Here is a 13574-nt window from a genome sequence, read left to right as displayed (position 1 = left end):
GACTTACAACAAACAACGCATTCTGCTACATACTATCATCATGGCGCCAGCAGCAACAGACATGTCCTTCGCCGCCCACGCGGCAAACCAATTCTCTTCCTACGAAAAGGACCGGCAGATGCTCTCCACCGAGGCCATCTACACCACCAGCAACGGTGTCCCCATGCCCCATCCCTACGAGTCCCAGCGCTGCGGCGAGAACGGACCCCTCCTGCTCCAGGACTTTCACCTCATCGACCTCCTCTCGCACTTTGACCGCGAGCGCATTCCCGAGCGCGTCGTCCACGCCAAGGGAAGCGGCGCTCACGGCTTCTTTGAGTGTACGGATCCTATCCCCGATCTGTGCCTTGCGGATCTGTTCTCGGAGAAGGGAAAGAAGTGTCCCGTCACGGCGCGCTTCTCCACGGTCGGCGGCGAATCGGGCTCTCATGATCTAGCAAGAGATCCCCGTGGATTCTCGGTCAAGTTCAGAACCGACGAGGGTAACTGGGACGCCGTCTTTAATAACACACCCGTCTTCTTCCTGCGCGACCCAGCCAAGTTCCCTCACTTTATCCACACGCAGAAGCGCGATGTGTCAACCCACCTCACACATGCCGACGACTCCTTCATGTTCTGGGACTACCTCTCGCAGAACCCCGAGTCGATCCACCAGGTCATGATCCTCATGGGCGACCGCGGCATTCCGGACGGCTACCGCTTCATGCACGGCTACTCGGGCCACACACTCAAGCTCGTCAACAAGAACGGCGACTGGGTCTACTGCCAGATCCACATGAAGTCGATGCAGGGCGTCAAGTTTATTACCCAGGAGGAGTCGACAAAGTACTCTCCCGACTACTCTCAGAAGGACCTCTACGAAGCCATCCAGCGAGGTGACTACCCCAAGTGGTCCGTCGAGATCCAGACCATAACGCCCAAGGAAGCCGAGGAGCTATGGGAGAAGCAAAAGATCAACGTCTTTGATCTCACCCACGTCTGGCCGCAGAAGCAGTTCCCTCGTCGTAAGGTTGGCGAGTTCACGCTCAACGAGAATGCCGTCAACTACTTTGCCGAGATTGAGCAGGTCGCCTTTAACCCTTCGCACATGCCTCCAGGTATCGAGCCATCGGCGGACCCCGTCCTCCAGTCTCGCCTCTTTTCCTATCCTGATACACACCGTCACCGTATTGGTGTCAACTACCAGCAGCTGCCAGTCAACGCCCCTCGAACCACCTTCAAGCAAGGCAACTTCCAGCGCGACGGTCAAATGGCCTTCTTCAACCAAGGCGCCCGCCCCAACTACCTCTCCTCAATCGACCCCATCCAGTTTCGCCAACGAACCGTGGACATGGACAAGACACACGGCCACTTCACCGGCGAAGCCATCACCTTCCTGAGCGAGATCCGCCCCGAAGACTTCAATGCGCCACGCGCCCTGTGGCAGCGTGTGTTCGACGAGCCCGCCAGGGAGCGTTTCATTAGCAACGTGACAGGCAAGATGGCCCTCTGCAAGCAGCAGGAGCCTCTCAAGAGGCAGATCGCCATCTTCCGTGAGGTTGACCCTGATATTGCGGAGCGTCTGGAGAAGTCGACGGGTATCAAGGGATACGACGGCATTGTTAATATGCGCTTCAATGGTACGCATAATGGTATGGCCAAGGACGACAAGAACAGACTCGCAAATGGCATCATCTCCAACAAGGGCCGGAGCGTCTGTGATAACAACGGAGGTCCAAAGAAGGGTATGCACAAGGGCATGGCCAACAACGGTGTCAACGGTAAGGAAGAAGATAAATAGCTTTACACCAGATTAAATTGCCAACTTATTCTTCAACGATTGCTCTCCTACTTTGAACGATAGTGCATAGTTCAACACCAAGCTCCGAACATCTCTAACCCACCCCGATCCGTGTGGGGCCGCCCCGGCACTGTCCCTCCCCGATATCTACCCCTTGACCTCATCCTTGACCTCATTCCTCCCCGGAGCCTGCCACCTCGAGCTCGGTGGCGCACACGTCTCGGCACACTTGACGCACGCCAGGTCCGTCTTGCGGTAGCTCCCCTTGATGATGCGTTTGGAGTCGAAGGCGTACCGCGGGCAGTGCATCGTCGGGCTCGCGTTGCGCCCAAACAGCCTCCGCTGGTAGTCGCACGCCGAACCAAGGTCGTCGACGGCGTAGAACAGGTCGATGTAGTGGAAGGCCTCGCCGCCGATCATGACTCGTCCGCGAGACATTTGAGGGCACTCGGGGCCTTTGGCGCAGGAGCAGACCATGCGCTGGAACGAGTAGGTACACATGTCGCTAGCTTTTTCGAGGAATGTCGATCTAGGTTTCGTATATAGGAAAGAGTTGGTAGATGAGAGTTGAACGGTGATGGAGACAAGTGATCCCCCTTTATCTAGGTCGAGCTCTGTGTCAAAAAGGCACTGAATCACAGACTCAGTCGTCGCGTCCTCGTAACAATATCCTCCCTCGCACACACACCCCGTCTGACACCCATGGTATATAAACGTTTCCCTTTTTCCCAAAGTGCCGTTCGTTACACTCCGCCCCCTCGGGTCTTGGGACCCTAAAGCGGCAGCCCGCCCATTGTGTTTGCCTTGGTCTGTCCTAGCGTGCACCATGCGGCGAGCCGCTCGTCTGCCACTGTGAGGTACCAGCACGGGGGGAACGCGGGTTCCCACCCAGTGTAAGTGACCGAGCCCGAGCGAGGGCAGTGAAAAGGGCAAACATGGTCTCGGGTTTGGGAGGTAACGAGACGAGACGGGTCAGTATCGCGAGGGTTGGCAAACACCAGGTTGGAACGGTGAGTCTATGCGTCTTGATGTAGGTCAAAATGACATTTGTTACTTGAATTTTCAACATGCTCACTATAAACAAAAAGCCGTTCGCCTTGACTCATTTTCCGTTCCCGTGGATATCTAATCCATCTGGTCCACCGTCGTGGCATCCCCGTTGCGTCCTCCGTTGGCAGCACCAGCAACCTCCTTGTCGGCCGCGCTGACGGGGAAGCGCCAGTTGAACTTGTCCTCGGCCTTGGCCAGCTGGATATCCTTGAGGTGCTTCAGCAGCTTTTCAAACAGAGGGCCGGGCTCCTCCTGGCCGTCGGGGATGTAGGTCAGAGTCTCGGTCTTGCCGTCCCTGCGTCGGGTGATGGACCGGATGGGAACGAGGGCGGCGGCGGTACCAGCGGCAAAGACCTCGCTGAAGGAGCTGAGCTCTCCGTACTTGATGGGTCGCTTCTCTACCTTCCAGCCGTAGCTGCGGCCGAGCTCCTGGATGCTGTCGCTCGTGACACTGTCGATGACACAGTGGGAGTCGGGGACGACCAGGGTGACGTCGTCACCGTTGACCTGGGCACCGATGAATCCGCTAGTGCTGAACTCGTCAATCTCCTCGTGCCTGACGCTGTCCAGGTGCAGGGTGATGCCGAAGCCCTCCTCGCGGGCCTTGTCACTCCAGCGCAGCACGGGAGCATAGTTGCCTCCGACCTTGGCGTTTCCGGTGCCGTTGGGGGCAGCGCGGTCAAAGTCCTCAAGGATCAGAGCCTTGACGGGGTGAGCACCGTGGTAGACTCCGGTGGGGATGACAAAGACGGCAAAGGTGTACTCCTCGGGAGCCGACAGGCCAAGCTGGGCGCTGGAGCCGTAGAGCTGGGGTCGGATGTAGAGGGCAGCGCCCGTGTCGTGGGGAGGCACAAACTCGGCGTTCAAGGCGACAGCGGCGCGGACGGCCTCGAGGAACATGTCGACGGGGACATGGGGCATGGAGACGACGTCGGCCGAGTGCTGAAGACGAGTGGCGTTACGGTCTGGGCGGAAGACGGTGATGCCCTCATCGCCGGGAGTTCGGAAGGCCTTGAGACCCTCGTAGGCCTGCTGGCCATAGTTGAGCGCAGGAGCCATGCCATGGATGCGCATGAAGGGGTCGGCGACGAAGCGGAGGGGTGTCCATTTGCCTGTCTCTCTGGAGTAGGTGGACTCGATGTGACCGTTGACTAGATGTACAATCAGCCGCAAAAGACTCGACGGTCAAAAAGGTCCAATGTCGTACCCTCGCGGACCTTGAAGCCCACGTTGGACCAGTCAATCGTGTTGACAGGCGGAGGAGGGAAAGCAGCCATCTTGTGCGTGTCGGACGATGAGTACCCAAATATTGTAACGGTCAATTGAGCTGCAGCCACAAGGGTCAATATCAAATACCCCCGAGAAAAGTATATCGACTCACAGCAAAAGAATATCGACGAGGAATAGGGAGGATAAATAAGAAAGAACAAAGAGAGTTCCAAAAGCTTCGCTGACTGACTCTGCCGCCCTTCCGAATAATCTGGATCCCCTCCCCGCGCCGATGTCGCTCTGTGTCCTTTTGTTGCGGGCCGCGGGGTTGCTTCCCATGTCCCAGGGTTTCTCGTATGCCAGGGCCGCACTGCTGACGGCGGCAGTTTCATCGACCTCCCATTGGTCAAGAAGTTCACCTGGCGCTCACCGAGGCCCCTGTAGCTTTTCACCGTGATGTCATAATGAGTGGACAACAAAGAGCTTCATAATCGTGACAAAAACGGCGCTGCATGGGTCAAATGCTGACTCGACGGAAACGTTCCTTGACCGTTGCATTAGGAAACCTACCCTTGACCTGGAAAACGGAGCGGAGCGGAGCCGGGACGGAAACGGCCGCGGGTGAGAGGGATCGAATCGAACCGAACGAGTCATGGTGAAACACAAACCTCACAATGACAGGTGGAAACGCAAAGTCCTTTCCATCATGTTTTATTGACATTGTCATGTCTTTCATCGCCATGAATTCTACATCCCAGAAACCCCCGTCTTCCATTCTAAACAAACCTCTTTGGAAACCTGCCATCGTCTGTCCGTTCCGTCTTCTCCAAACCTCGTGAATAACACATATAACGAATGATACTAAGCTACAGGAAAAAAACACGGCACTTTTTCAGAGTTGAGTGTCATGTTGAAACATTACTCGCGAGAGTGTGCAAAGTAGTAAGGAAAAAAAGTCCATGTTGTAACCATCGTCTCCCCGTGGAATCATTACCACGTCTTTTTTTTCTTTGACATAGGAAAAGTAAACACTAGGAAAACGACATAAGAGAAACAATGGAGAAAAAGCTATCAGAGAATCACATCTCTTGGTGTTGTGGAGCCATTGTTTGTCCAGCTCCTGGTAGAAATATCCCTGCGCCCGCTGACCCAACGCCAACGGCACAAAGACATGCAAGCAAATACCATGCAAGAATTCCAGAATAGGCCTCTAGTCAGGCGAGAGCCGCCAGCCTCTGGAGACAAGTAAGAACACCTAGAATAGAGTCAGCAAGTCATCCTGGTTACATCCGGGTCAGCTGGGTTACATACCACTGACGCCCTGCGTAAGAGTGGCGGTTGCCTCGGTGTTGCGGTTACCGAGACTGACTGTGATGACATTCTGCACAGACTTATCCTCTTGCAGCCTGTTTGCCCACTTGAACACCTTTTCATCCTCTCGGCCGTCACCAACAACCATCAAGAAGTCAACAGGTGTCTTGTGAGCCTCATTAGAGCCCATCTCCTCCTTGAGGGTTTCAAACACCTTCCTGGCGGCGGTTCTCTTGGTCCAGTCAATCGGCTCGACAGCAATACAACCGTCGAGAGCAATGGCGTGGACACGCTGTGACTCACAAGCGTCGTTGACATGGCTGGCGCAGTCTGATGCCTGGCGACAGGCCGTCTCGTAGTCCTCAGCACTCTTGTAGTGGAAGATGAGACTACAACGACGCTCCTCGATCTCGGCTCCGGGGGTTCTCTCGAGGTAGTATGTCATGATGGGTCGCACCGACTCCTTCCAGTCCTTGATGTGTTCGAGATCGGCCATCTCAGTCCATTTGTCCTTTCCGTGGCTCTTGAGGAAGCATCCATTCTCGGCAATCAATCCCAGGTTGGGGACTCGGCGGAAGACTCTATCCAGCTCTTCGGGTCGGCGGCCCGACATGACGTAGATGGTATTACGCTCGTCGAGAAGAAGATCGTTTAGCACGTCCAGGGTTCGCTGAGGGCTGACGGGGATGATCTGGTTCACAGGACCCCAGCTCACCAGGGTACCCTCATAGTCGATGATGAAAAGTCGACGCTGGGCCTTGAGATACTTTGTAGACAAAGACTGGATGGAGAGGCGAGGGACAGACGTCTGGTCCCGCTTGTGCTGCTCCTCATACACCACATCCAGACGAGTAAGGAACTCGCTGAACCAGTGAGAGCCGGTGTGGTTCACCACACGGTCGTAGAGGTTGTTCCATCGTCGCTCCTTTTCGGGCTCCTTCATCTCCAAAGCTTGCTTGATAGCGTCGGCGCACTGTCGGTAATCCCAGGGGTTCACGGCCAGCTCGTTCTTGTTGAAGAGCGATGAAGTACCAGTGAACTCGGACAGAATCAGGGAGCCGTGCTTCTTCTCAGGTAAAAGCTTTCCGTCCTGGCAGAAGAGATATTCGTGAGATGTGAGATTCATGCCCTCACGCTGGCTGGTGATCATGAGCGCATCCGCAATGGTCAACAGGGCAAGATACTGAGCATAATCAATATCTTGCTTGAGGTAAACCACTGGTTGATATGCGAGATTGGCCCATGAAGAGTTGACTCGGGTGACAATGTCGGAGACGGTGGCCTCAAGATCGCTCTTCTCGCTAGATGACAGGGCGACCTGGATGAGGACTGTGTTTTCGCGCCACTGGGGGTTCTTGTTAAGGAACAGCTCATAAGACAGCAGCTTCTGGCGGACACCACGGACGTGGTCAAGCTTGTCACGAGCCACGATGAGCTTCTTGCCCTTGTAACGTTCCTGCATGATCTGTAGCCACTTGGCCACTTCTTGGTCCTCTAGGTGCTCGCGAAGGCTGATGGGGTCGATACCAATCGCCAGGTGAATAACGTCGACAAACCGATCCTCTAGCTGTAGGCCATCTGGTGTCGCTTCGGCGCTCAAAAGCCTGCTGCAGGTCTGAAGGAAGTGACGTCCGTACTCGTGGATCTGGAAGCCGATGAGGTTAGCACCGAGCATACCCTCCAGAAGCTCCTTTCGAACAGCCAGACACCGGAACACCTCTGACGAGGGGAACGCGACGTGCAGGAAGAAGCCGATCTTGGCATCAGGGAGCTTCTGACGGATCATGCCGGGAACAAGCAACAGGTGGTAGTCGTGAATCCAGATGACGTCGCCGCGCTTCCAGTCCTTGACGATGCGGTCGGCAAAGGCCTGGTTGACATTGACATAGTACTTCCACGAGTGATCCTCGTAAGCCTTGCTCTTGGGGTTGTCGGGGATCTGGTAGTGGAAGACGGGCCACAGGATGTGCTTGCAAAAGTGAGCATAGTGGCCGTCAAAGTCCTTGTCAGAGCAGAACACGGTCAACATGTTGTGCTCGTTGGCAAGCGTATCCTCAATGTCCTGCCTTTGCTGGGTGCCCTCAAGAGCATCGGTGGGCATGCCCAGGGTGCCCACCCAGGTATAGTCGTCAAGCTTTCCATCGCGATAGGCGGCCTCGGCGGCATTCCGCAGTCCTCCATTGCCCTGATCGGCATTCACCACCATCCAGTTTGCCGACGCAAAGACTCGATCGTGGCTGTCGCTCCGGACAAGAGACTTAGGCTGTAACACACCCTGGCGACCGAGCTCTCGGGCCTTTTGTATCGTACGGCTGTGTTCGGCGAGGGCTGCGGGGGGAGGAGAATTGGCGCGAGACTTGGGCTGGTTGGATCGGCTGCCCCAAGTCCGCGAATCCTGACCTTCGGGCGAGTTTACGGCGTGGGGGAATTGTATCCGGAAGCCATCTTCGTTGGCGAATAGGTTCGGCGACTCGGGGTCTTCAGTCGGAGTATGAGGAGGGGTCAGATCGTCCTGGGTCTGGAAGAGACTAGGCTGTCGCACGAGGGGTTGCGGACGCGAACTCGATGAAGCAGCAACATTGGAGGATTTCGCGGGCTTGGAACGTCTTGAGGGATCGGCGCCGGGAGGAGGAGTACCCGGGAGAGTGAAATGGATGGTTTTGGGGAGGAAGCTATTGTCGCGTTCGCGTTAGTGCAGCCCAAGATGAAGGGAGGGGTCCAGCGGGGAGTCGATAAGACAAGCGAGGGAAACGTACAGAGAACACACGAAGACGGTCATTTTGAAGATGTGTGAGAAGCGCGTCTAAAGGTAGATGGAGGATGCGAAAAGAGGATATGTGAGTATTTCGGGCTGAACCAGAAACAAGAGGATAGTCGACGGAAGAATCCGATATCTATTGAGATTGTTGAAAGCTCCCGTATGACAAGTTCATGTGAAGGCAGAATTAGCAGTCCGAGTAGCAGTCGTGTTGCTTTTTGTTGAGGTCTGACGGTCGCTATGTCGCAGGCAAACGCCTCTTTGTCGCAGATGCGATTGGCTGTAAATGGCCGTGGCAAGAGTGTGGTGGTGACGGGAATGAGTACAGGATTGTATGGCTGGATTGTTGTCAGAAGTCTGGTGCCAAAGGAGTCAAGTCAAGAGGAAACACACGAGATTGTATCCTTGGAAGTAACAAAGCAAATCTCCGACGTCGCCGTGTTGCGCTGAGCTCCGTTGTGCCGTGTCGTGAGATTCAGGGCCGGCGTCAGGTGGTTCGAGAGTGCTACGCCCAAGCTTGGACAACTCCGAGGCCGCTGCTTAGTTGCTCCTTTTTTCAATGAGGCGAGGATCAACAGTCAATGGTGAGTGAGCAGACAGCTGGCTTATAGCTCTCTAGCTCATGGAACAGGGAAGAACCTGTACGACAGAACAGGGCTTGTGATTTTGCCAGGCCGGGGAGAAGAGAGGATGCACCCGGTGTGAGCACTGACGTAATGCTTGCTGGTGTTTTTGCCGGATGGGAATTTTGAGCCTCCAAACCGTTGGTACCTGACCAATGCCTCCGCAAGTGGAGAATGAGAACGATGATATCAAACGAGGACGTTGATATTGTAGGATGGATGAGTAACAGGCAGGGGAGGGTAGTCAATAAGTGAGCAATAGAGTAGAGGTAGAGGGGCAGGACAGTAAAGGCAAAGGCAATTCAACAGAAACAAAGTCGTGACGTCGTCTGAGAAAACAAGTCGGGCTTCGGTAAAATAAACGTTGAGAGCCCAAGCCCAAAGCAAGGAACAAGTAACTTAGCCAGGAGGCTTTGGTCCGTGAAGGTTGGGATGGAGAGAGGGGGGTGGGACTTGAGGGAGAGTGAGGGGAGGGAGGCCAGACGAGGGGGAGTGACTCGGTATAAAAATGCAAGTTTTTGACGAGTTTTTTTTTTACTCGAGTGCTTTCTACCCCATGTCAGGCCCTGTTCCTCCAATTCTCTCAAGAGGAACAGGACGAAACTCGGAGCGTCGACCGATGCACGGCGGGCGGGTGTGGCCCACGCAAAAAGTCTCGTTATTCTTTGTTTTCTTTCTTGGACGGACCCGTCGGTTGGGTTGGATTCTGTCTTAGCGGGTAGGCTAAACACGGGCCCAGGGCGGAGGGGGAGGGGCGCGTCGAGCAGGGCAGGGATGGCGATGCGATGCGATGATTGACGAGAGAGTCAAAGATGGGGCTGATGACAAGAGCAAATGTCCACCTGCTTGGGACTGCCACCAACAAGGCGCGAGGGCTGCGCTGTAATGCAACGAGCTGTGTGCAGTATCTGATAGGTGACGATGGTGTGGTAGGCGTGGCAGTAGAAAGATGCTCTCTCTTGAGGTACGGTGCTTGTGGTACGGGCAGTTAAAGGTGTGGATGGGATGGCCGATTCCAGGTGAGTCTGATGAATGGGGAAGGCGAAGCGAGGTTTTTTTTTTTCTAGGTGCCGTGAGCAGTCAAACGGAAGAGATGCCTCCGGTTGACTGAAAACGAGGGCATGATAACGAGATGGTGGATGTCGAGGTTGCTCTCGGGTTGGTTGATGTCACTGTCAGTTTGAGGTTTTTACTGAAGCTCGCTAGGAACTGCCGGGATAGGGCAATCACCACCAAGCATGTGCCTCACTTGCAGGATCTGGGGGGAGCTGGAAGACATGACCAATTCAACTGAAAGTCTAACAAAGAGAATCAGATCGTGCCTGTTTACATTCTATCGTTTCTCGAATATACTATACAGACTAATTATTCGCGCTTAGCCCTCATCCCTAGATCGTCCCAAGCTTCAAAGCTCCAACTAGGTACCTAGCTAATATTTCCCAACCTAAAACCAAGCCGAGCATCACGACAAGGATTCCCTACAGCTTGGGAGAGCTCCAGACCAAAAGCTCAATGCTACCCTTTTTTCTGCTTCTCCTCTTCCCGGTTGCCTCTCAAATCGACACACCCTCCAAACTCGTCTCGCCGATCATGCACTTCAAAACCCATGCCATGTTGCACCCGCATTCATTCACCTGACGCCGGGACATCTTTTTTTTTCTTTCTTTGACTAACAGCTAGCCAAACACATGGGCCACCATAAGTAACAAGGCGCTTGACTATGTTAAACCTACGATCGATAGTTGACATAGCAAGACCAACAGAGTGAAAAAGCAAAAAAAAAAAAAAAAACACGTAGAGAGCAACGTCTATCCAATCGTCCATCTCCAGGTCGACGTCCTTTGCCACTCATGATGCATCACATCAAAGGCGGCCCGCAAGGCGACGACCGGCTATTCGAGAGCAAGCCAAGCATCCATGAATAAACATTATGCGATGGGCTGCATTCCAAAATCCTCCAGCCAGCCAGCCAGCATCGTCATCAAACAGCGGCGCACGCCCTCGCCTCTGCGTGCCAAGACCGATTCTGAACTGTCCATTCAGCTTTCGATCCTCCAACACGGAGTCTCGGTGGCTCCCCCAGTCTAGGATTATCCACGCAGAAGCACGCCTTGGATGAGTGAAAAAAAAGAAAGGAGCTAAATTTACCCAAGATAATCTACAGCATGTACACACATCTTTATCAAGTCTCGTCATGATGCCCTTGTCGAAATGCACCGGCCCGTCCTTGATATCGCACGCCGCCTCTTACGGCCCGTTTCCTCGGTCTCATCTACCCGTCTCGCCGTTCGCCCACACCGGGATAATACATCACCACTTTCACAGTACCCGACCCGTTCTACAGTACCTAATTCCCCTGTAGTTCCTTTATCCGTTGCAGGCCGGCCCCGATGCTTGGCCAGATCCGCATGGACCATGCGATTGGGGTCGGAACTGCATGGGCGACATCTCTCTGTGGACCTTGTTCTTGTTTTTCTGGTTGGTGGCGTACCCTTTGATGGTTACTCCTGGGTTGCCATGCTTGGAACCTGCAAGGCTTGCTGCTGACTTGGGATATTTCGCGCTCCCTTTTTTTTGTTTCTTTTCTGCAAGTGACTGGTTCTTGGTTGGCAGGGACTAGAGATGCTGCTCCTCGGTGGTCGAACTTGAAGGCTTGTACTGGCATCAGATAACAACCTGCCCATCAAGTTCACACTTCCATCCATCATCATGCGCTACTGACTACGACATCAGCAACGCACACATCGCCCTGGAGAGGGGATCTTCAGGGGATCCTATCTTGTACTAGGGGCTCTTTTCGAACCTTGACTGCACCCCGCAGCTTCGCAATCCATATCATCATCTTGGCCTCTGCCTCATCATTCGCCCCAGGCTGCTTGGTGGAGTAATTCCCTCCCTGTGCCGCTTCAAAGCTCCTTGGCCTAGAACAACCCAGGACCGATCAACCCAGCCCCGGGATAACGGCATGGCATGGATGGGTGTAATACCGTATGGGCCAAGGGTCTCCATAGAGAGGTCCGTGTCACATGGGAATCATGACTGAAGTTGTCACTGTCCCATCATGACTGTTTTGAGCATCAGCTATCAGAGCATCGACTCAGCCCGTCACCGGGCAAACCCTCAGCTCTGTTCAAGACAGCCTCATCAGCCAAACAAAACCCTCGAGGCGACTCATCCATGCCATGATTAGAGACACGGCCCCATGCCGTCTTACCAAAGATGTCTGAGCCATGTGTCTCATCTGCAAGCCATCAGCAAATGGTCCCCCCTCCCCGCCTCCTCCTCCCCTGCTCATTGTTCCCCAACTCTCTCTGCGCCAAATGATCTGACTGCCTTGCTTTGCCCCCTCCGAATCGAGATTCTCTTTTGTACGTATCGAATGGAATGTGCAATGTGGGAGATGCTCGGCCCCAGAAGCAGGGTTCTTCGGCTTTCAGTCTGAAAAGTCCCGTTTGCCCACAGCCGGCCGGAGTCCCGGGCACCCTCGGACGGCCGCCACGGGACCGGACCAGCGTCGCTCAATGGGGACATGTTCGGCGATGGGATGGAGAGATTGCCATGTGCCGTTCGGTAATTGTGCGTCGTTCGTTGCTTGTTCGTTTTCGGATGCCATGACGAGCGAGATGCCTGATCATGAGGTATTCGAGTCCGCATTAGTTGGAGCGTATAGTCCACGCTATTAGTCCATGATGACTTCAACTCGTCTCCAACTTGCCCATCTCGACTGGAAACTTGATCCGTCCAGATGACCTCTTCCCCGTCCTGGTGCAGTAACCTCACCCGCCATCATGGCCCTGACGCCCCCGCACAAACCGGCGGTTCCACCAGTGGATGTCAAATCTCGAAAACCTGAGCACCATCTCTAGGGTAATCTTGTCGTCGTCTCAAAGTCCAGTCCCGCTGCTTTCCGGCGGGGTTCTCATCCACTCACGATCGGTGGAGAAGCCTCGTGGGTGTCCTGCTCGCATGGGCAAAAGAAAAGCCACTGGCTCTTTCGACGTCGACGTGCTCTATCTTGCTTCATGGAACATTGGTAAAGACGCAATGCCGGACCGGGCCCGAGAAGACCCGACGGGGGAGGCTGGGCAGGGCAGGGCGGACGAGGCGTCAGAGCTGGGCCCTGGCCCTGTTCCTGATCGGTGTTGGTGCAGCATGAGGCTGTTGCTGCGTCCTGTCCTTGCTTGTGGAGGCGAATAAAAAGACGACGAGACATTGTGTGCGCGACCCAACTACCATTGCTGACACGCGCGCGCTCTTCTCCAGGGCCAAGACCAGACCGAGCCTTCTAGACATTTCCAACAGACCGTGTATTCGTGATGGGTGTCAGGTTAACGGCCCGAACGACCCTTGGGCTCCAAGCTCCCCAGCTCTGGGTTCCAATGCTACCCCACAACACCACTTTCTAGTAAATTCGAAGCTATCGTGAGCTTCACTCACTGCCCAAGAAAACCCCCTCCTCAGGCCGGACCCGCTATACCTTTCTCTCTCCTCTGCCCGGGTTTCCTTCGGGGTGCTACGATCTCCAAAAACCCTCACCCCATCACCCCCTCAAGCGAACCTATGAGCGTCCCACATGGCGACATCCCCAAGTCGTTGGCCCAGAAGAGCTTCTGCAAGCCTCCACGAGCGCACCGTACCGTCCCGTTCTAGTACAGTAGATCGGCACTATCGGGGTGTTCAAGCACAGGCAGTACCCGCCGCCTGACAGTTGCGAGACCAGGACAAGGCTCCATGGCACTTCCATCGTCTGTGGGCCATGGGGGCTTGCCTGCATCTCGACCCTGTCCGTCACAAAAGCCCAGAGGCAGGCAGCACAGCCAACTCCCGTACGTGCATGATCTGT

General features: G+C 54.8%; 4 protein-coding genes across 4 annotated transcripts; 1 reads left to right on the top strand and 3 right to left on the bottom strand.

Annotated features, from left to right (window-relative positions):
• Positions 1 to 40: 40 nt before the first annotated feature.
• Positions 41 to 2340, top strand: MRS44_006895 (uncharacterized protein; the record flags this gene model as incomplete). The annotated part of the gene is made up of 3 exons (XM_046267627.2): positions 41 to 1760; positions 1851 to 2273; positions 2327 to 2340. 3 exons carry the CDS (start codon positions 41 to 43, stop codon positions 2338 to 2340), a joined length of 2157 nt encoding a protein of 718 aa, XP_046139476.2.
• Positions 2341 to 2905: 565 nt separating this feature from the next.
• On the bottom strand, positions 2906 to 4107 carry MRS44_006894 (uncharacterized protein; the record flags this gene model as incomplete). The annotated part of the gene is made up of 2 exons (XM_046270415.2): positions 2906 to 3981; positions 4038 to 4107. 2 exons carry the CDS (start codon positions 4105 to 4107, stop codon positions 2906 to 2908), a joined length of 1146 nt encoding a protein of 381 aa, XP_046139478.2.
• A 1146-nt stretch (positions 4108 to 5253) lies between these two features.
• Positions 5254 to 8129, bottom strand: MRS44_006893 (uncharacterized protein; the record flags this gene model as incomplete). Its single annotated transcript, XM_046280473.2, has 3 exons — positions 5254 to 5294; positions 5351 to 8022; positions 8107 to 8129. The coding sequence occupies 3 exons, from the start codon at positions 8127 to 8129 to the stop codon at positions 5254 to 5256; spliced, it is 2736 nt and encodes a 911-aa protein (XP_046139479.1).
• Positions 8130 to 12164: 4035 nt separating this feature from the next.
• On the bottom strand, positions 12165 to 12944 carry MRS44_006892 (uncharacterized protein; the record flags this gene model as incomplete). The annotated part of the gene is made up of 2 exons (XM_065621914.1): positions 12165 to 12358; positions 12659 to 12944. 2 exons carry the CDS (start codon positions 12942 to 12944, stop codon positions 12165 to 12167), a joined length of 480 nt encoding a protein of 159 aa, XP_065477986.1.
• Positions 12945 to 13574: the final 630 nt, after the last annotated feature.

Source organism: Fusarium solani (assembly GCF_023522795.1).
Source record: "Fusarium solani strain SB1 chromosome Unknown bctg00000003_1, whole genome shotgun sequence".
In the NCBI taxonomy this organism is placed as follows: domain Eukaryota; kingdom Fungi; phylum Ascomycota; class Sordariomycetes; order Hypocreales; family Nectriaceae; genus Fusarium; species Fusarium solani.
The sequence above is the reverse complement of the archived record's forward strand: the minus strand, read 5'-3'. Positions and strand labels throughout refer to the sequence as shown.